This window comes from Elephas maximus, chromosome 2, assembly GCF_024166365.1.
Source record: "Elephas maximus indicus isolate mEleMax1 chromosome 2, mEleMax1 primary haplotype, whole genome shotgun sequence".
Taxonomy (NCBI): domain Eukaryota; kingdom Metazoa; phylum Chordata; class Mammalia; order Proboscidea; family Elephantidae; genus Elephas; species Elephas maximus.
In genome coordinates this window covers 75,015,549-75,038,682 of record NC_064820.1, presented here as the reverse complement: position 1 = coordinate 75,038,682, position 23,134 = coordinate 75,015,549, and the positions used below count along the sequence as shown (strand labels likewise).

The window sequence follows — 23,134 nt, the reverse complement described above, 5'->3', positions numbered from 1 at the left end:
TTCTACTCTGTCCTATAGGATTGCTATGAGTAGGAATTGACTCGAAGAGCAATGGGTTTGATTTTTTGGAGGCCATTTCTAGGTAGGAGAGATGATTTCCAAGGCCCTTTCTAGGTCTAATAGTCTTTGCATACAAGTACTGAGGGGGCCATCAAGGCAACTATGTCATGCAGCTGAGATTTAAACCCAAGTTTAGTGGTACAGTGGTTAAGTGCTTGGCTGCTAACCAAAAAGTGGGCAGTTCAAACCTACCCAGCAGCACCAAGGGAGAAAGACCTGGAGATCTGCTTCTGTAAAGATTACAGCATAGGAAAGAAACACTATGGGCAGTTCTACTCTGTAAAACATGGGGTTGCTATGAGTCAGAATCAACTCGAGGCACCCAACAACAATTGTGTGGCTCCTGTGCCTGTTCTTCCTCCAAACCACCCTGCCTCCAACAAGAGAGACAAGAGAAAGAAATAAGATGGCCATAGGCTGAGGCGTGGAAGAAAAGTACCTTTGCTGTAGATGGTAATTTTCTTACCGGAGGTTTATCCAGAATCCCTCTCAAGTGGACGGAGAATGAATGCTCTCTGTTTGTCCTTTAATGAGAAGCAATAAGAAAATATTTGAGGAACTTGAACACAAAGCCAATTTCACACTGTCTGAGAAATCACCAGTAAATAATGTAAGGTATTTCGTCAACAGGGCTTTGTCAGGTCCCAATAGAGTAACAAAACCTACCCGGTCCCACAACAGAAGTACTCTATTCTAAATAGTTTAAGATTTGTTTTTAAGCAAGGAAATTATACTGCTAGTATAAAGCTTATTTCTTTAATGGTGACCTTTTCTATCTTCCTGGTATTTTTTAGGTTCTTTTATTCTTGGAGTTCTAAAACTTCAAAATACTGTGTCTAAGGTGGGTCTTTCCGCATTCATTGTACCAGGCACTCAGTGGGCCTTTTCAGTATGAGTACTTGGGCATCTCATCAGCTCTGGGAAATTATCTTCTATTATTGCTTTGATCATTTCTGACTGTCTGCTATTCTCTGTTCAGTCTTTCTGGTATTCCCATTATTCAATTGAAGCTTTTATCTTTTTGTTTTCTCATATATTCTCAGTATTTTTGCTCTACTTCCTGGGAGATTTCCTCTCCTTTATTTTCCAACTCTCTAATACCCAAAAAACCCACTGCCGCCAAGTCAATTTCGACTCATAGCAACCCTATAGGACAGACTAGAACTACCTCCATAGGGCTCCCAGGCTGTAAATCTTTACAGAAGCAGACTGCCACATTTTCTCCCTCAGATTGGCTGGTGGGTTAGAACCACTAACCTTTTTGTCAGCGCAGAACTTTTGGTTAAACCACTGAGCACTTTAACCACTGTGCCACCAGGGCTCCTAACTCTCCAATAGCATTTTTTAATTTGAGCAACTAAACTTTTAATATCCCATAGGTCTTTCTTGTTCCTTATTTTCATAGCATCCATTTTTTTTTTTTTTTAACCAATACAATCTTCCTGAATCTCTCTGGGGATACCAATAGTTAACTTCTTTGTTTTCTGAATTATCTCTGTTACCTCCAATGTTATCATTACTATTTGCTTTAGTGTTTGTTTTTCACATTGCCAGCTTTCCTCGAATATCTAATGATCCTTGGTTTTCAATTCATGTTCAAGAATGAGGCAATTTAAAGACTGATCGGTCAAAATACGTTTGAAAAAAACCTAATTAAGAGCTACAGGAGTGTGACTGGAACCTGGGCCCTTCACGTTATGGTGAGCAGATTAGGGAGCCTGAGTTTACCCTGGAGAAGTTGTAAATGTCAGTGTAACCAACAGGATGAAACTGCTCCCCCCTCCTGCTCCCATCCCAGCCAGGCTCTCTGACTTCCTGATATTTCTGTGTTGTCTCGGTAACAACACAAGGTCTTTACTGTTGCTTCTCTTCTTAAGGCCGCTTCACTCCTCACCAACTGCCCCGCCACCCCTCCATTCGGACATGAGCAATAAGCTGGAAAGCAAAGCTGTGCTTAGATGAACTTCATGCGTCATACATACCCCCAGCAGTCCTACTGCACCTCCACTGCACCCCCATACATGTTAATTGGTTCCTGAAATTGCCCACCTATTCCCAGAAACTTTATGAATTATGCATAAGTCCACTATCCAGAACACTGTAACTGCCCTAAAATCCCCAAATTCAGAGAGCTTGATTTGAGACTTAGTCTCCGAGCTCCTTGCTTCACCGGCTTGCAATAACATCCTCTTTGTCAAAGGCCTGGTATCTCTCACTTGACTCAAGGGGTCGCATTGGCAGGACCCATTCCCGTAGGGTTACATCAGGAAAACACTTTAGAAAAAATTATTTCAAGTTACCTGTAAAGACAAAATATATATATATGAATAGGTCACTAAAGGTCAGAATTGACTGGATACAACAGGTTCAACAGGTAAAGACAAAGCCAGCAGCTAAGCTCTCACTTGAGGATGTTCCTTGAAGATAAAATGGCCAGTTCTTTTTTTTTTTTTTTTTTAATTGTGATTTAGGTCAAAGTTTATAGACAAAATTAGTTTCTCATTAAACAGTTAATATACAAATTGTTTTGTGACACTGGTTGCCAACACCTCAATATGTCAACCACCCCAGGTTACCTGTTCCCATTCGTCCAGTTTTCATGTCCCTTCCTGCCTTCTTAGTGTGCCCATTAGTCTCATCTATATGATTGAGCTATGAAGCATGACCCTCACATGTTATGGTTGGCCCTATAGCCTGTCTAATATTTGGCTGAAGGGTGAACCTCAGGAGTGACTTCAATACTGAGTTAAAAGGGTCTGGGGGCCATAATCTCGGGGTTTCTCCAGCCTCCATCAGACTAGAAAGCCTGGTCTTTTAGTGTGTGTGAGTGAATTTGAATTTTGTTCTACATTTTTCTCCCACTTTGTCTGGGACTCTCTATTATGATCCCTGCTAGAGCAGTCAGTGGTAGTAACCAGGCACCATCCAGTTGCTCTGGACTCAGTCTGGTGGAGGTTGTGGTAGTTGAGGTCCATTAGTCCTTTGGACTAAACTTTCCCTTGTGTTTTTGATCTTCTTCATTCTCCTTTGCTCTAGCTGGGATGGGACCAGTAGATGTATCTTAGATGGCCACTTGCAGGCTTATAAGACCCCAGTCATTACTCATCACTGTCAGATGTGGAACGTTTTCTTCATAGACTATGTTATGCCAGTTGAGCTATATATCCCCAGAGACCACGGTCCCCAGGCTTCAGCCCAGTTGCTTGGTCTCTCAAGGCACTTAGATGTGTCTGTGGTTTTCCTCTAGTCAAGCTGTGCTGACTTCCTCAGTATTGCATACTGTCTTACCCTTCCCCAAAGTTACCTCTTACCTACTATCTAGTAGATAACCATCATAACCATCAAAGATTGTTTCTTTCTGTGAGAAAACATTTTCTTGTGTTTTTGTAATTGTGGTCCCATACAGTATTTGTCCCTTTGTGATTGACTTATTTCACTCAGCATATAATGCCCTTCCAGATTCATCCATGTTGTGAGAAGTTTCACAGATTCATCATTGTTCTTTATCATTGAATAGTATTCCATTTTATGTATGTACCATAGTTTGTCCATTCATCCGTTGATGGGCACTTAGGTAATTTCTATTTTTTTGCTATTGTGAATAATGCTGCAACGAACATGGGTGTGCATATCTCGACTTGTGTGACAGCTCTTATTTCTCTAGGATATATCCTTAGGAGTGTGATAGCTGGATCATATGGTATTTCTATTTCTAGTTTTTTAAGGAAACGCCATATTGTTTTCCAAAATTGTTGAATCATTTTGTATTCCCACCAGCAGTGCATAAAAGCTCAATTGCCCCTCAACCTCACCAACATTTGTTGTTTTTTGGTTTTCTAATTCATGCCAGTAATATCGGGGGGCGAGATTTGCATTTCTCTAACTGCTAATGATTTTGAGCATTTCCTCACATGTCTGTTAGCCCCCTGAGTGTCTTCTTTGGTGACGCGTCTGTTTATATACTTTGCCCATTTTTTATTGGATTTTTTTTTTTTTATTGTAGAGGTGTTGGGTTTTCCTATACATTTCAGAGATTAGACCTTTGTCAGTGTCATTGCCAAATTTTTTTTCCCAGTCTGTAGATTCTCTTTTGGTGAAGTCTTTTGATGTGCAGAAGTGTTTAATTTTTAGGAGGTCCCATTTATCCAGTTTATCTTCTGGTATTTGTAAATTGTTGATTATGGTTTATATTCTGCTTATGCCATAAATTAGGGCCCCTAAAGTTGATCCTATTTTTTCTTCCATGATCTTTACAGTTTTTGGTTTTATATTTAGGTCTTTGATCCATTTTGAATTAGTTTTTGTGTATGATGTGAAGTACGGGTCCTGTTATTTTTTTGCAAATGGACATCCAGTTTTGCTAGCATCATTTGTTGAAAAGACTTTTCTCAAAGATCAGGTGGCTGTAGGTAGATGGATTTACAACTGGGTTCTTGATTATCATCCATTGGTCAATGTGTCTGTTGTTGTACCAGTACCAGGCTGTTACGACTACTGTAGCTGTATAGTAGGTTCTGAGGTTAGGTAATATGAGGCCTCTTACTTTGTTCTTTTTCTTCAATAATACTTTACTTACCCCGGGCCTCTTTCTTTTCCATATAAAGTTAATGATTAGTTTTTCCATCTCTTTAAGTAACGCTGTTGGTATTCAGATCGGGGTTGCATTGTATTTATGGATTGCTTTTTTTTTTGGGTAGAATTGATATTTTCTCACAATGTTGAGTCTACGTATCCATGACCATGGTGTTTTTCCTTTTATGTAGGTCTCTCTTGGTTTCTTGCAGTACGGTTTTGTAGTTTTCTTTGTATAGGTCTTTTACATCCCCAGTTAGATTTATTCCTTTTTTTATCTTATTTTTTCAGGGGCTATTATAAGTGGTATTGCTTTCCTGGGTTTGCTTTCTGTAGTTGTCTTTATTGGTGTATAGGAATCCAACTGATTTTTGTATGTTTATCTTGTATCTTGCTACTCTGCTGAATCTTTCTATTAATTCCAGTACCTTTCTTGTGGAGTCTTTAGGGTTCTCTATATACAGTATCATATCACCCATGAATAGGATGTCATGGATTGAACTGTGCCCCCCAAAAATGTGTGTCAGTTTGGCTGGGCCATGATTCCTGGTATTGTGTGATTTTCCACCAGTTTGTCATCTGATGTGATTTTCCTGTGTGTTGTAAATCCTGCCTCTATGATCTTAATGAGGGGGAATGGGCAGCAGTTGTGTTGGTCAGGCAGGACTTAATCTATGGGATTGGATTGTGTCTTGAGCCAGTTTATTTTGGGATATAAAAGAGAGAAGTGAGCAAAGATACAGTGGGACCTCATACCACCAAGAAAGCAATGCTGGGCACAGAGCACGTCCTTTGGATCCAGGGTTCTTGCACAGAGAAGCTCCTAGTTCACGGGAAGGTTGATGAGAAGGACCTTCCTCCAGAGCCAACAGAGAGACAAAGCCTTCCCCTGGAGCTGAAACCCTGAACCTGGACTTCTAGCCTACTTTACTGTGAGGAAATAAATTTCTCTTTGTTAAAGCTATCAACTTGTGGTATTTCAGTTATAGCAGTACTAGATAACTAAGACACTTACCAATTTGGATGCCCTTTATTTCTTTTTCTTGCCTTATTGCTCTAGCTAGGACTTCCAGAATATTGTTAAATAGAAGTGGTGATAAAGGTCATCCTTGTCTTGTTCCTGTTCTCAAGGGGAATATTTTCAGCCTCTCTCCCTTGAGAATATTGGCTTTTGGTTTTGTATAGATGTTCTTTATTATGTTGGAGAATTTCCATCCTATTCCTATCTTATTGAGAGTTTTTACCAGGAATGGGTGTTGGACTTTATTGAATGCCTTTTCTGTGTCAATTGAGATGATCATGCATTTATTTATGTGGTGGATTATGTTGATTGATTTTCTAATGTTGAACCATTCTTGCACACCTGATCATGGTGTATTTTTTTTTTCGTATGGTGCTGAATTCTATTGACAAGAAATTTATTAAGAAGTTTTGCATCTATATTCACGAGAGATATTGGTCTGTAATTTTCTTTTTTTGTGGTATCTTTGCTTGGTTTTGGTATCAGGATTTGCTGGCTTCATAGAATGAATTCACAATTATCCCTTCCTTTTCTATGTTCTGAAATAGTTTGAGTAGTACTGTTGCAAACTCTTCTCTGAATGTTTGGTAGAATTCTCCAGTGAAGCCATCTGGGCCAGGACTATTTTTTGTTGGGAGTGTTTTTTTTTTTTTTTTTACCTTTTCAGTCTCTTATCTTGTTATGGATCTGTTCAGATTTTGTATCTCAGTTTGTGTTAGTTTAGGTAGGTAGTATGTTTTTAGAAATTTGTCCATTTCCTCTAGGTTTTCAAATTTGTTGAAGTATAGTCTTTCATAGTTCTCTGTTATGATCTTTTTTTATTTCTGTTGGGTCTGTTTTAATGCCCCCAATTTAATTTCTTATTTTGGTTATTTGCTTCCTCTCCTGTTCTTCTTTTGTCAGTCTGGCCAATGGGTTTGGCGATTTTGTTCATCCTTTCAAAGAAACAACTTTTGGTTTTGTTGATTCTTTCTATTGTTTTTCTATTCTCTTTTATTTCTACTCTGATATTTGTTTCCTTTCTTCTGGTGTCTGTGAGCTCCTTTTGCTATTCTCTATTTGTTCAAGTTGTACAACTAACTTTGATTTTGTCCCTTTCTTCTTTTTTGATGTGTGCACCTATTGCAATAAATTGACCTCTGAGCATTGCCTTACTGTGTTCCACAGATTTTGGTATGATGTGTTTTCATTCTCATTTGACTCTAGAAATTTTTTTATTCCATCTTTGATTTCTTCTATTACCCAGTGGTTTTTAAGCTGGGTGTTATTTGGTTTCATGTATTTGATTTTTTTTTTTCCTTGCTCTTTCTGTTATTAGAAACACTGGTGGTGTAGTCGTTAAGTGCTATGGCTGCTAACCAAAAGGTCGGCAGTTTGAATCCACCAGGCGCTCCTTGGAAACTCTACGGGGCAGTTCTACTCTGTCCTATAGGGTCACCATGAGTAGGAATAGACTCGACCGCAGTGGGTTTGTTTTTTTTGGTTTTCTTTCTGTTATTAATTTCTACTTTTTTGGTTCTGTGATCAGAACAGATGCTTTGTATTATCTCAGTGCTTTGGGGTTTGTTGAGGGTTGCTTTGTGGAAAATAGCTAGTTCTTGAAGGACTCTGTTTGGGTATGCCAAGGCCCACATTGAGGAGTGTTGATGATGCAGTGAGCAGTTAAGCTCTTGGCTGCTAACTGAAAGATCTTCAGTTCAAACCCGTGAAGATTACAACCCAGGAAACCCTATAGGGCAGTTCTACTCTGTCATATAGGGTCACTATGAGTCAGAATTGACTGAACTGCACCTAATAACAATGCCCACATTAGCTGTTCTATGTCTCTTAAAAACAAGTTATTCAACATTTTTAGAGAAGAATTCTCTAATTTTTTAGCCTCAGAGTTAACACCTGTCTGTCAAGTATTCTGATCATGGAGTAGGGGTAGACTGTTAATGCACAGACTTGCAACTAGTGTGTCAAGCTCATGTCACTCCTGCCTTCCTTCATACCTGGCATTCTCAGTCCCAGCTGCTCCAGAGACTTACAGAGTGGATAGTCTCCCACAGCTTATATGGGTATTTGGGCTGTGATTTCCTTTGACTTGCTTCCTTGATCAGTATCCCCTTGTTCTGTCTGAACAACTGCCGCTTGATCTATGTAAAGGTTCCTCACAAGCACAATTAAGTGTTCTGGAATTCTCATTCTTCGCAATGTTACCCATAATTTGTTATGATCCACACAGTCAAACGTCTTTGCATAGCCAATAAAACACAGGTAAACATCCTCTGGTATTCTCTGCTTTCAGCCAGGATTCATCTGACATCAGTGGTGATATCCCTGGTTCCAAATCCTCTTCTGAAACCAGACTGAATTTCTGGAAGTTCTCTGTTGATATACTGCCGCAGCCATTTTTGAATGATCTTCAGCAAAATTTTGCTTGCGTGTGATATTAATGATTTCATTCTATAATTTCCACATTTGGTTGGATCACATTTCTTGGGAATAGACATAAATATGGATTTCTTCCATTCAGTTGGCCAGGAAGCTGTCTTCCATATTTCTTGACATAGACAAGTGAGCACCTCCAGCACTGCATCCCTTTGTTGAAACATCTCAACTGATATTTTGTCAATTCCTGGAGCCTTGTTTTTCATCAATGCCTTCAGTGCAGCTTGGACTTCTTCCTTCAGTCCCATCGGTTCTTGATCATGTGCTACCTCTTGAAATGGCTGAATGTCAATAAATTCTTTTTGGTATAATGACTCTGTGTTCCTTCCATCTTCTTTTGATGCTTCTGGTGTTGTTTAATATTTTCCCCATAGAATCCTTCACTATTGCAACTCAAGGCTTGAATTTTTTCTTCAGTTCTTTCAGCTTAAGAAATACTGAGCGTGTTCTTCCCTTTCAGTTTTCTATCTCCAGCTCCTTGCACATATCATTATAATACTTTACTTTGTCTTCTTGAGCTGCCCTTTGAAATCTTCTGTTCAGTTTTTTACTTCATCATTTCTTCCTTTTGTTTTAGCTGCTCGATGTTCGAGAGCAAGTTTCAGAATCTCCTGTGACATCCACCTTGGTCTTTTCTTTCTTTCCTGTCTTTTCAATGACCTCTTGCTTTCTTCATGTTTGACGTCCTTGATGTCATTCCACAAGTGGTCTGTTCTTCAGTCATTAGTGTTCAATGTGTCAAATCTATTCTTGACACGGTCTCTAAATTCAGGTGGGATATATTCAAGGCTGTATTTTGGCTCTCATGGACTTGCTCTGATTTTCTTCAGTTTCAGCTTGAACTTGCATGTGAGCAATTGATGGTCTGTTCTACAATCAGCCCCTGGCCTTGTTCTGACTAATGATATTGAGTATTTTCATCATCTTTTTCCACAGATGTATTCAATTTGATTCCTGTGTGTGCCGTCTGGGGAGGTCCATGTGTATAGTTGCTATTTATGTTGGTGAAAAAAGGTATCTGCAATGAAGAAGTCATTGGTCTTGCAAAGTTCTATCACTTGATCTCTGACATTGTTTCTCTCACCAACACCATATTTCCCAACTACCAATCCTTCTTTGTTTCCAACTTTCGCATTCCAATCACCAGTAATTATCAATGCATCCTGGTTGCATGTTCAATCAATTTCAGACAGTAGATGCTGATAAAAATCTTCAGTTTCTTCAACTTTGGCCTTAGTGGTTGGTGTGTAAATTTGAATAATAGTCGTATTAACTGATCTTTCTGACAATGGCATTAGCTCAAAATTTTCACAATTTTTTGTCACTGAGTTCCCTAAATTAGCTACCATAGGAATCAAGGAAAAATATATTTTGCCTTTTCTGTATGATCATGTCAGGAAAATGGAAGAAGAAAATAGTACACTCAAAAGAGAAGCTCATGCAAGTCTTAAAATTCAGTTTTTGCTAGATTAAACTACTTTACATTCCTACCTAGAACACTTTAATTGCCTAGCTGTATTTCAATAGAGACAGCGCAGGCTTTTGGACAAACACTTGCCATTTTTTTCCCTAATTGCTAGTAACTGAAGAAGAGTTTCTATCTCTGCCATAAAGTGAGGATGCAAAAGAAATATAATCTAAGGAAAGCAACCTTTACACAGGTGTCTTTTGTTTAAAGTGGGCTGAGAGATGTTTTCTTTATGACAGTGGTGTAATAAAAGTTGTTTCAAAAAGTCATGGAATTAGTTTCATGAAGTTTCCCGGACAACTTAAAAAGATTTTAACAAGCTGTTTCTGGGAAATGAGGCCTCAGTACCAAGTAGTTCTCATAAATTTCTGAGCCATTTGGTTAGAACCGTTTTATTTCAAACTGTGATTTTTTTTAAGACCCCTCCTGAAGGATATGTAATGTAAGCATTTGAGACTATGACTGAAGAACTCTGTAATTAATTCCTGAAACCCAACACTGTGAGAGCCTTCCTCCTGTATCCCATTACCCAAAAGAAGCCCATTGCCCACTTTCTAAACCACCCTTCTTGTGATCTCAACCAAAGACTAACTAATCAAATGATTGTATTATAATTCCTTTGTTCTTTGGACTATTATCTGTTCCAGTTAGAAGCTCTCTTGCAGGAGCCATTCATTTTCACTTTTGCAAACTGGTGCCTCTCTGCATTCAAATGTTTCCTTTTTTTTTTTTTTTTTTTTTACCTAATCCTCTTAAGCTTATTTCAAGGACTGAGTGAGTGGATTTCTTCTCCACAACAGAACTGAAATCTATTTCGAGCATACTCCTTGCTGGCGCAGTTCTAAGAACTTAACGTATGCCCATTTAATCCTTTTAGCATCCCAAATGAGGTAGGTATTGTTATTATCCCCATTTTACAGATGAGGAAACTCAGGCACAAGGGGTTAGGATTAACCATCCAGTCTGACTAGAGTCTTCGCTTTTTTTTAACATACATTTTTTATTGTTGTAAATATATATGTAACAAAACATGTGACATTTCAACAATCTTTACATGTACAGCTCAGTGATGTTATGTTCATTGTATTGTCCAGCCATCACACTTATCCATTCCCAAATTATATCATCACATTTAACCTACACTTTTGACCCTATGTGATGCTGCCATAAAGACTAGATTTTAAGGAAAAACCCAAGTGTTCCTGAAGCTTCACTCCTTCCCCCTTTTGGTAGTGCAGCAAATTGCTGAGTTAACTCAATGAAGAACACAAGTTTTCTAGGTATTACCAAGAACACTGGTATGTGAGCTTCTATAGCTAAGCTTTGGTCCAACAAAGTCATTTATACACCCAAGAAATGAACATTGTTAAATAGTTGGCCAGGTATTCCCTACCCCTTTCCTAACATATAGGGGCAGTGTTCTTGTTTAGAAGTACTTTTATGGTGTACCTAGTTCCTCCTGGCCCAACAATTCTTTTTATAAGAGGTCCAGAGGCCAGGGGAAACTCTTCACACTGCTGGACTTTCTGCCTGTTAGTTCTCCCCCAATAAACTTTACTTTCCATCTATACAATTAATGTTGCTGTGTGTATCTGTCTGTGCCCAGTACACATTACATTTATTCCAGGACCTTGTAGATTTTGTTGTTCTTACACACTTTTTTTTGTCTGTTTTTACTATTCCATTTCCTACGTGTTCATTGATGATGTACAGGAGTCCTTCTGATTTATTTATTTATTTTATGATTTTTATTGTGCTTTAAGTGAAAGTTTACAAATCAAGTCAGTCTCTCACACAAAAACTTATATACACCTTGCGGCATACTCCCAATTACTCTCCCCCTAATGAGACAGCCCGCTCTCTCCCTCCACTCTCTCTTTTCGTGTCCATTTCACCAGCTTCTAACCCCCTCTACTCTCTCATCTCCCCTCTAGGCAGGAGATACCAACATAGTCTCAAGTGTCCACTTGATCCAAGAAGCTCACTCCTCACCAGCATCCCTCTCTAACCCACTGTCCAGTCAAACCATGTATGAAGAGTTGACTTCGGGAATGGTTCCTGTCCTGGGCCAACAGAATGTCTGGGGACCATGACCACTGGGGTCCTTCGAGTCTCAGTCAGACTATTAAGTCTGGTCTTTTTATGAGAATTTGGGGTCTGCATCCCACTGCTCTCCTGCTCCCTCAGGGCTTCTCTGTTGTGTTCCTTGTCAGGGCAGTCATTGGTTGTACTTGGGCACCATCTAGTTCTTCTGGTCTCAGCTGATGTAGTCTCTGGTTCATGTGGCCCTTTCTGTCTCTTGGGCTCGTAATTACCTTGTGTCCTTGGTGTTCTTCATTCTCCTTTGATCCAGGTGGGTTGAGACCAATTGTTGTATCTTAGATGGCTGCTTGCTAGCATTTAAGACCCCAGATGCCACTCTTCAAAGTGGGATGCAGAATATTTTCTTAATAGATTTTATTATGCCAATTGACATAGATGTCAATTGAAACCATGGTCCCCAAACCTGTGCCCCTGCTACACTGGCCTTTGAAGCATTCAGTTTATTCAGGAAACTTCTTTGTTTTTGGTTTAGTCCAGTTGTGCTGACCTCCCCTGTATTCTGTGTTGCCTTTCCCTTCACCTAAAATAGTTCTTATCTACTATCTATTTAGTGAATATCCCTCTCCCACCTTCCCTCCCTTCCAGCTCTCGTAACCACAGAAGAATGTTTTCTTCTCAGTTTAAACTATTTCTCAAGTTCTCATAATAATGGTCTCACACAATATTTGTCCTTTTGCAACTGACTAATTTCACTCAGCATAATGCCTTTCAGGTTCCTCCATGTTATGAAACGTTTCACGGATTCATCATGTTCTTTACTGATGTGTAGTATTCCATTGTGTGAATATACCATAATTTATGCATTCATCTGTTGATGGGCACCTTGGTTGCTTCCATCTTTTAGCTATTGTAAACAGTGCTGCAATAAACATGAGTGTGCATATACCTGTTCGTGTAAAGGCTCTTATTTCTCTAGAATATGTTCCGAGGAGTGGGATTGCTAGATCGTATGGTAGTTCTATTTCTAGCTTTTTAAGGAAGAGCCAAATTGATTTCCAAAGTGGTTGTACCATTTGACATTCCCACCAGCAGTGTAGAAGTGTTCCAATCTCTCCACAGCCTCTCCACCATTTATTCTTTTGTATTTTTTAAATTAATGCCAACCTTGTTGGAGTGAGATGAAATCTCATTGTAGTTTTGATCTGCATTTCTCTAATGGCTAACGATCGTGAACATTTCCTCATATATCTGTTAGCTACCTGAATGTCTTCTTTAGTGAAGTGTCTATTCATCTCTTTAGTCCATTTTTTAATTCGGTTATTTGTCTTTTTTTATTTGAGTTTTTGCAGTATCATGTAGATCTTAGAGATCAGGTGCTAATTGGAAATGTCATAGCTAAAAACTTTTTCCCAGTCTGTAGGTAGTCTTTTTACTCTTTTGGTGAAGTCTTTGGATGAGCATAGGTGTTTGATTTTTAGGAGCTCCCAGTTATCTAGTTTTTCTTCTGCATTCTTAATAATGTTTTCTATACTGTTTATGCCAAGTATTAGGGCTCCTAACATTGCCCCTATTTTTTCTTCCATGATCTTTATCATTTTAGATTTTATATTTAGGTCTTTGATCCATTTTGAGCTCGTTTTTGTGCATGGAGTGAGGTATGGGTCTTGTTTCACTTTTTTGCAGATGGATATCCAGTTATGCCAGCACCATTTGATAAAGACTGTCTTTTCCCGATTTCACTGTTTTGGAGCCTTTGTCAAATATCAACTGCTCATATGTGGATGGATTTATGTCTGGATTCTCAATTTGGTTCCATTGGTCTATGTATCTGTTGTTGTACCAGTACCAGGCTGTTTTGACTACTGTAGCAGTATAATAGGTTCTAAAATCAGGTAAAGTAAGGCCTCCCACTTTGTTCTTCTTTTTCAGTAATCCCTTATTTATCCAGGGCTTCTTTCACTTCCATGTGAAATTGGTGATTTGTTTCTCCATCTCATTAAAGAATGCCGTTGGGATTTGGACTGGAATTGCGTTAAATGTATAGATTGCTTTTGGTAGAACAGACATTTTCATAATGTGAAGTCTTCCTATCCATGAGCAAGGTATGTTTTTCCACTTATGTAAGTCTCCTTTGGTTTCTTGCAGAAGTGTACTATAGTTTTCTTTGTATAAGTCTTTTATATCTCTGGTAAGATTTACTCCTAAGTATTTTATCTTCTTGGGGGCTACTATAAATGGCATTGTTTTGGAGATTTCCTCTTCGATGTTTTTTTTTTTGTTGGTGTAGAGGAATCCAACAGATTTTTGTATGTTTATCTTGGATCCCGATACTCTGCTGAACTCTTCTATTAGTGTCAGTAGTTTTCTTGAGGATTCCTTAGGGTTTTCTATGAATAAGATCATGTCATCTGCAAATAGAGATACTTTGACTTCTTCCTTGCCAATCTGGATGCCCTTTATTTCTTTATCTAGCCTAATTGCTCTGGACATCCAAAACAATGTTGAGTAAGAGCGGTGATAAAGGGCATCCTTGCCTGGTTTCCGATCTCAATGGGAATGCTTTCAGGCTCTCTCCATTTAGGGTGATGTTGGCTGTTGGCTTTGTATAAATGCTCTTTATTATGTTGAGGAATTTTCCTTCTATTCCTATTTTGCTGAGAGTTTTTATCATGAATGGGTGTTGAACTTTGTCAAATGCCTTTTCTGCATCAATTGATAAAATCATGTGATTCTTGCCTTTTGTTTTATTTATGTGGTGGATTATATTAATTGTTTTTCTAATGTTGAACCATCCCTGCATACATGGTATGAATCCTACTTGGTTATGGTGGATTATTTTTTTCGATATGTTGTTGAATTCTATTGGCTAGAATTTTGTTGAGGATTTTTGCATCCACATTCATGAGGGATATAGGTCTATAATTTTGTTTTCTTGTGGTGTCTTTATCTGGTTTTGGTATCAGGGATATGGTGGCTTCATAGAATGAGTTTGGTAGTATTCCGTCCTTTTCTATGCTCTGAAATACCGTTAGTAGTAGTGGTGTTAACTTTTCTCTGAAAGTATGGTAGAACTCTGCAGTGAAGCTGTCTGAACCAGGGCTTTTTTTTATTGGGAGTTTTTTGATTACCTTTTCAATCTCTTCTTTTGTTATGGGTCTATTTATTTGTTCTACCTCTGTTTGTGTTAGTTTAGGTAGGTAGTGTGTTTCTAGGAATTCATCCATTTCTTCCAGATTTTCAAATTAGTTAGAGTACAATTTTTCATAGTAATCTGATATGATTCTTTTAATTTCAGTTGGGTCTGTTGTAATATCGCCCATCTCATTTCTTATTCAGGTTATTTGCTTCCTCTCCTGTTTTTCCTTTGTGAGTTTGGCCAGTGATTTATCAATTTTGTTGATTTTTTCAAAAAACCAGCTTTTGGTCTTGTTATTTCTTTCAGTTGTTTTTCTGTTTTCTATTTCATTTAGTTCAGCTCTAATTTTCATTATTTGTTTTCTTCTGGTGCCTGTGGGTTTCTTTGTTGCTGTCTTTCTATTCGTTCAAGTTGTAGCAATAATTCCTTGATTCTGGGCCTGTCTTCTTTTTGTATGTGTGCATTTATTGATATAAATTGGCCTCTGAGCACCACTTTTGCTCTGTCCCAAAGGTTCTGATAGGAAGTGTTTTCATTCTCATTGGATTCTCTGAATATCTTTATTTCATCCTTAATGTCTTCCATAATCCAGTATTTTTTGAGCAGGGTATTCTTCAGTTTCGAAATGTTTGATTTCTTTTCCCTGCTTTTCTTAATTTCCACTTTTACGGCCTTATGGTCAACAAAGATGCTCTGTAATATTTTCCATGTTTTGGATTCTGTTAAGGCTTGCTTTATGACCTAATATGTAGTCTATTCTACAGAATGTTCCATGCGCACTAGAAAAGAAAGCATACTTGGTTGCTGTTGGGTGGAGTGTTCTGTATATGCCTATGAGGTCAAGTTGGTTGACAGTGGCATTTTGATCTTCCATGTCTTTATTGAGCTTCTTTCTGGATGTCCAGTCCTTCATTGAACGTGTTGTGTTGAAGTCTCCTGCTATTATTGTGGAGCTGTCTATCTCACTTTTTAATGCTGATTGTTTTATGTATCTTGCAGCCCTGTCATTGGGTGCATAAATATTTAATACAGTTATATCTTCTTGCTATATTGTCCCTTTAATCATTATATAGTGTCCTTCCTTATCCTTTCTGATGGATTTAACTTTAAGGTCTATTTTGTCAGAAATTAATATTGCCACTCCCGCTCTTGTTTGATTGTTGTTTGCTTGATATATTCTTTTCCATCCTTTGAGTTTTAGTTTGTTTCTGTCTCTAAGTCTAAGGTGTGTCTCTTGTAGGCAGCATATATATAGACGGATCTTGTTTTTTTAATCCATTCTGCCACTCTCTCTTTATTGGTGCATTTAGCCCATTGACATTCAGGGTAATTATGGATAGGTATGAATTTAGTGCTGTCATTTTGATGTCTTTTTTTGTGTGTTGTTGACAGTTTCTTTTTACCACTTAATTTTATGTGTTGAGTAGATAATATATTGTCCTTTTCTCATATTCGTTGTTGTTGATTTTGTTTCTGCTGAGTCTGTACTTCTCCCTTGTATTTTATTTTAATGAGTAGGATAGTTTGTCTCCTTTGTGGTTACCTTATTATTTACCCCTATTTTTCTAAATTTGAACCTTTAATTTCTTTGTAACACCATATCTTCCTCTCCATATGGAAGGTGAATGATTACATTTCTTAGTTCCTCTTTATTATTTTAACATTGTCTTCTTTTATATACTAATATTGCTGTTACACTGTTTTGAGCTTTTTTTTTTTTTTTTTAATAATCCTGCTTTGTTTTTTTGGATTTCCCTGTCTGGGTTGACTTCTAGTTGCTCTGCCCAGTTTTCTAGTCTTGGTTTGACACCTGATATTATTGATTTTCTAACCAAAGGACTCCCTTTAGTATTTCTTGTAGTTTTGGTTTGGTTTTTATGAATTTCCTAAACTGTTTATCTGGAAATGTCTTCATTTCATGTTCATATTTAAGAGATAGTTTTGCTGGATATACGATTCTTGGCAGGCAATTTTTTTCCTTCAATTTTTTAAATATGTCATCCCATTGCCCTCTTGCCTGTACGGTTTCTGCCGAGTAGTCTGAGCTGATTCTTATTGGCTCTCCTTTGTAGGTGACTTTTCGTTTATCCCTTGCTGCTCTTATAATTCTCTTTTTATCTTTGGTTTGGCAAGTTTGATTATAATGTGTCTTAGTGACTTTTTTTAACATCTACCTTATGTTGAGTTCGATTAGCATCTTGGATACGTACCTTCTCATCTTTCATGATATCAGGGAAGTTTTCTGCCAATAAATCTTCAACAATTCTCTTTGTATTTTCTGTTATCCCTCCCTATTCTGGTACTCCAATCACTTGTAGGTTATTTCTCTTGATGGGGTCCCACATGATTCTTCAGGTTTCTTCATTTTTTTTTAATTCTTTTATCTGATTTTTCTTCAAATATATTAGTGCCAAGGGATTTATCTTCAAGTTCAGAAATTCTAACTTCTACTTGCTCAATTCTGCTTGTCTGACTTTCTATTGAGTTGCCTTTTTCTGTATCAAGTTAAGAACTTCCCTTTTGCTCCTAGTGACAATAAAAACTTCTTCATAGTCTTAGTGAAAAATAGAGTCAAATATCATCTCCACATGGCAGGAAGGAAAAAATTTCCTACAGGAAAGGAATTAAAATATTGGGTAGCCAAAACCAAACAAACAAGCAAGCAAATACCCACACAATCCACCACCCAATCTGAAGAGAGGATTTGGTGTTGTGAACTTTAAAATAATACCATTTTCAACATACTCATACATACACACAGTAATATTTTAAATTTTAGCTATTATAGGGCATATATAGTGTTATGGATTGAATTGTGTACCCTCAAAAAATGTTTGTCAACTTGTCTAGTCCATAATTCCCAAACTGTGTGATTGTCCACCATTGTGTCATCTGATATGATTTTTCTACGGGTTGTAAATCCTATCTCTATGATGCCAATGAGGTGGGAATTATTGGCAATTATGTTAATGAAGCAGGACTCAATTTGCAAGATTAGGTTGTGTCTTAATCTCTTTTGAGATATAAAAGAGAGAAGCAAGCAGAGAGACATGGGGACCTCATACCACCAAGAAACAAGAGCCAGGAGAACAGAGCACCCTTTGGACTCAGAATTCCTGCACTGAGAAGCTTGTTGACCAGGAAAAGATTGATGACAAGGACCTTCCTCCAGAGCCAACACAGACAGAAAGCCTTTCCCTGGAGCTGGCACCTTGAATTTGAATTTCTAGCCTACTAGATGGTGAGAGAATAAGCTTCTGTTTGTTAAAGCCATCCACCAGTGGCATTTCTGTTATAGCAGCACTAGATAACTAACAGAATTTGGTACCAGGTGTGGGATGCCTCCAGGCACTTATTGGTGGAGCTACAGATCTTTGGAACACTTGCTCCAGGAGGGCAGACGTGGGCTGCAAGACCCAAGGGGCTAAGAGGCCAAGGAACCAGGAATCAGAAGCTGAAGAGACAAGGAACACAGGAAGCAGAGATGCCTCAGTCTCAAGGGTAGGGTCATGACCTTTGGGGTCTCAAAGGGTAGAGGAGATACTCAAATGGACTAGGGGGATGGGGCTGCATGAAGACACAGGGAGCAGAGTTTCCATTACAGAGGGCCTGGAAGGCAGAGCTGAACCTCAGAGCTGAGGGGCCTCCACTCAGAATCTGGAGAGTGTGGCGAACACCCAGAGTCTGGAGGGCAGGGCCATTGACTAAGTGGTCACAGAGAACAGAGAATTATTTTTAACCTTAAAAGCTAATATAATGTGTTCTGCTGACTTGCTTGATGCCTGTTATCCCTTCTTTCCCTCCAATTTCTCCCATTTGTAATGGAAATGCCTAGCTTGTGCCTGTTCCACCATTGTACTTTGGAAGCAGACAACCTGTATTCTAGATTTCACAGATGAAGAGGAATTTTTGGATTTTAGACTTGAAGTAGATTTAAGTCTTTTGCTATGATATGATGGGGTGAATGTGTGGCAAGAACATGAATTTTGGGTGAAAAGAGTAGAAAAGGCACTCAAAATATGACTGGGGAGGAGCCGCATCTTCAAAATAGAGTCAACCTTAATAATGTGGATGGAGTCATGCTTTCAAGACCTTTATTTGCTGATGTGGCATGATTCAAATGAGAAGAAACAGCTGCAAACATCCATTAATAATTGGGACATGGAATGTACGAAGTATGAATCTAGGAAAATTGCAAGCCATCAAAAATGAAATGGAATGCATAAAGGTCAATATCCTAGGCATTAGTGAGCTGAAATGGACTGGTATTGGCCATTTTAAATCAGACAATCATATGGTCTACTATGCCAGCGATGACAAACTGAAGAGGAATGGCATCGTGTTCATCATCAAAAAGAACATTTCAAGATCTACCCTGAAGTACAATGCTGTCAGTGATAGGATAATATCCATTCGCTTACGAGGAAGATCAGTTAATACGACTATTATTCAAATTTATGCACCAATCATTAATGATAAAGAAGAAGAAATTAAAGATTTTTACCAACTTCTGCAGTCTGAAATGGATCAAAAATGCAATCAAGATACATTGATAATTATTGTTGATTGGAACCCAAAAGCTGGAAACAAAGAAGAGGGATCGGTAGTTGGAAAATATTCCTTGGTGATGGAAATGATGTCAGAGATCGCGTGACAGAATTTTGCAAGATGAATGACTTCTTCATTGCAAATACCTTTTTTTGACAACATAAACAGTGACTATACACATGTACTTCATTGGTGGAATATACAAGAATCAAATCTACTACATCTGTAGAAAGAGATGATGGAGAAGCTCAGTATCATCAGTCAGTACAAAGTGAGGGGGTGACTGCAGAACAGACCATCAATCGCTCACATGTAAGTTCAAGTTGAAGCTGAATAAAATTAAAACAAGTGCATGAGACACAAAGTATGACCTTGAGTATATCCCACCTGACTTTGGATACCATTTCAAGAATACATTTGACGCACTGAACACTAATGACCGAAGACCAGAGGGATTGTGGAATGACGTCAAGGACAGCATACATGAAGAGAGCAAAAGGTCATTAGAAAAGACCAAAATGGATGTCAAAGGAGACTCTGAAACTTGCTCTTAAATGTCAAGTAGCTAAAGTGATAAACGGAGAAACGATTGAAGTTGTCAAGGATTTCATTTTACTTGGATCCACAATCAACAGCCATGGAAGCAACAGTCAAGAAACCAAAATACACATTGGATTGGGTAAATCTGCTGCAAAGGACCTCTTTAAAGTGTTGAAAAGCAAAGAGGTCACCTTGAAGATTAAGGTGCACCTGACCCAAGCCATGGTATTTTCAGTTGGATCATATGCATGTGAAAGCTGGACAATGAATAAGGAAGACAGAAGAAGAACTGACGCCTTTGAATTGTGGTGTTGGAGAAGAATATTGACTATACCACGTACTGCCAAAAGAACGAACAAATCTGTCTTAGAAGAAGTACAACCAGAATGCTCCTTTGGGGCATGGATGGCTAGATTGCGTCTTACATACTTTGGACATGTTGTCAGGAGGGATCAGTCCCTGGAGAAGGACATCATGCTTGGCAGAGTACAGGGTCAGCGGAAAAGAGGAAGATCCTCAACGAGGTGGATTGACACAGTGGCTGCAACAATGAGCTCAAGCATAACGATTGTAAGGATGGGTCGGGACTGGGCAGTGTTTTGTTCTGTTGTGCACAGGGTCGCTATGCACAACAACAACAAGAAAAGCTAAAGCATAAAAGGAAAAAATGATGAAGTAAAATATTTCAAAAAGTGGCTGGAGAAGACAAAATAAAGTATTATAATGAAATATGCAAAGACCTGGAGTTAGAAAATCAAAAGAGAAGACCATGCTCAACATTTCTGAAGCTGAAAGAACTGAAGAAAAACTTCAAGCCTCGAGTTGCAATACTGAAAGTTTCTATGGGAAAAATATTAAACAATGCAGGAAGCATTGAAATAAGATGGAAGGAATACAGAGTCACTGTACCAAAAAAAAAAAAAAAAAGTTGGCCAATATTCAGCCATTTCAGGGGGTAGCATATGATCAAGAACCAATGATACTGAAGGAAAAAGTCTAAGCTGCACTGAAGGCATTGGCAAAAAACAAGGCTCCAGGAATTGATGGAGTACCAATTGAGGTGTTTCAACAAACAGATGGAGTGCTGGAGGTAGGTGCTTACTTGTCTATGCCAGGAAATTTAGAAGATAGCTACCTGGTCAACTGAGTGGAAGAGATCCATATTATGATCATTCCAAAGAAAAGTGATCCAACAGAATGCAGAAGTTACTGAACAATATCACTAATATCACATGCAAGTAAAATTTGGCTAAAAATAATTAAAAAACAGTTGCATCAGTACATTGATAGGGAACTACTAGTACTTCAAGCTGGATTCAGAAGAGGACATGGAAGGAAGGATATCATTTGTGATATCTGATAGATCTTGGCTAAAAGTGGAGAATACCAGAAAGATGTTTACCTGTGTTTTAGGGACTATGCAGAGGCATTCTACTGTGTGGATCGTAACAAATTACTGATAACACTGAGAAGAATGGGAATTCCAGAACACTTAATTGTGCTCATGAGGAACCTGTACACAGACCAAGTGGCAGTCATTTGTACAGAACAAGGGGATACTGCATGGCTTAAAATTAGGAAAGATGTGAGTCAGGGTTGTATCCTCTCACCATACTTATTCAATTTGTATGCTGAGCAAAATAGTCCAAGAAGCTGGACTATATGAAGAAGAACTCAGCATCAGGATTAGAGCTCAGCATCAGGATTAGAGGAAGACTCAGTAACAACCTGTGTTATGCGGATGACATGACCTTGCTTGCTGAAAGTGAAGAGGACTTGAAGCCCTTACTAATGATCAAATACCACAGTCTTCACTATGGATTACATCTCAACATAAAGAAAACAAAAATCTCACAACCAGACTGATAAGCAACATCATGATAAATGGAGAAAATACTGAATTTGTCAAGGATTTCATTTTACTTGGATCCACAATCAATGCCCATGGGAGCAGCAGTCCAGAAATCAAACATATTGCATTGGGCAAATCTGCTGCAAAGGACCTCTTTCAAGTGTTAAAAAGCAAAGATCTCACTTTGAGGACTAAGTTGTGCCTGACCCAAGCCATGGTATTTTCAATTGCCTCATATGCATGCAAAAACTGGACAATGGATAAGGAAGGCTGAAGAAGAATTAATGTCTTTGAATTACGGAGCTGACGAAGAATATTGAACATACCATGGACTGGCAGAACAACGAACAAGTCTGTCCTGGAAGAAGTACAGCCAGAGTACTCCTTGAGGTGAGGATGGGGAAACTGTCTCATGTACTTTGGACGTATTATCAGGAGGCACCAGTCCCTGGAGAAGAACATCGTGCTTGTTCAGGTAGATTGTCAGCAAAAAAGAGGAAGACCCTCAACAAGACGGATTGACACCGTGGCTGTAACAACAGGCTCAAACATAGCAATGATTGTTATGATGGTGCAGGATTGGGCAGTGTTTCGTTCTGTTGTACATGGGGTAGCTATGAATTGGAACCGAATTGACAGCACCTAACAACAAGCAAAGGAAGCCATACGTACTGTATGATTCCATTTATAAGAAAATGTATAACAAGCAAAACTAATCTCTATCAATAAAAAACATATTAGTGCTACCTGGGTTTGGGAGTCCTGGGGAGTACTGACTACCAAGGGGCCTTCAGAGTGATGGAAATGTTCTATATCTTGATGATAGTGGTGGTTGCATGGGTGTATACATTTGTCACAATGCACTGAATTGCCCCTTAAAATGAGAGTATTTTATTGTATGTTAATAAGATGGACTATATAAACAGCTTGGCATCAGAATTAGAGGAAGGCTCATTAATAACCTAAGATATGCAGATGACACAACCTTGCTTCCTGAAAATGAAGATGACTGGACTCATTACTGATTAAGGTCAAAGACTACAGTGAACAAGAGGAAATGAAAATCCTCATAACCAGGCAAATAAACATTATGAAAAATGAAGAAGAAATAGAAGTTGTCAATGATTTTGTTCTACTTGGATCAACAATCAATGTCCATGGAAGCAGCTGTTAAAAAATCAAATGATGTATTTATTGCATTGGGCAAATCTGTTGCAAAAGACCTCTTAAAAGTTTTAAAAAGTGAAGATGTCACTTCGAGGACTAAGGTGTGCCCTACCAAAGCCATGGTCTTTTCAGTCATCTTATATGCATGCCAAAGCTTGCAATGAAAAAGTAAGACAGAAGAACTGATACATTTTAATTGTGGTGTTGGCAAAGAATACCGAATATTGAATATACTGTGGACTGCCAGAAGAACAAACAAATCAGTCTTAGAAGAAATACAATCAGAATGTTCCT

General features: G+C 38.4%; 1 protein-coding gene across 3 annotated transcripts in view; it reads right to left on the bottom strand.

The window, feature by feature from the left end:
* The window catches only part of GTF2H2C (GTF2H2 family member C), a 68,913-nt gene that overhangs the window by 4,501 nt on the left and 41,278 nt on the right, over nucleotides 1–23,134 (bottom strand). Inside the window, exon 17 of one of the 3 annotated variants that reach the window (XM_049865136.1) lies at nucleotides 527–584. The exons of 1 other annotated variant lie outside the window; for it this stretch is intronic. In XM_049865136.1, the coding sequence (XP_049721093.1) occupies nucleotides 550–584 (35 nt within the window). In that variant the 3' untranslated portion in view covers nucleotides 527–549. Of the gene's footprint in view, nucleotides 1–526; nucleotides 585–9,688; nucleotides 17,344–23,134 lie in introns of those variants that run through there. One more of the 3 variants, XM_049865145.1, reaches the window with a different exon arrangement.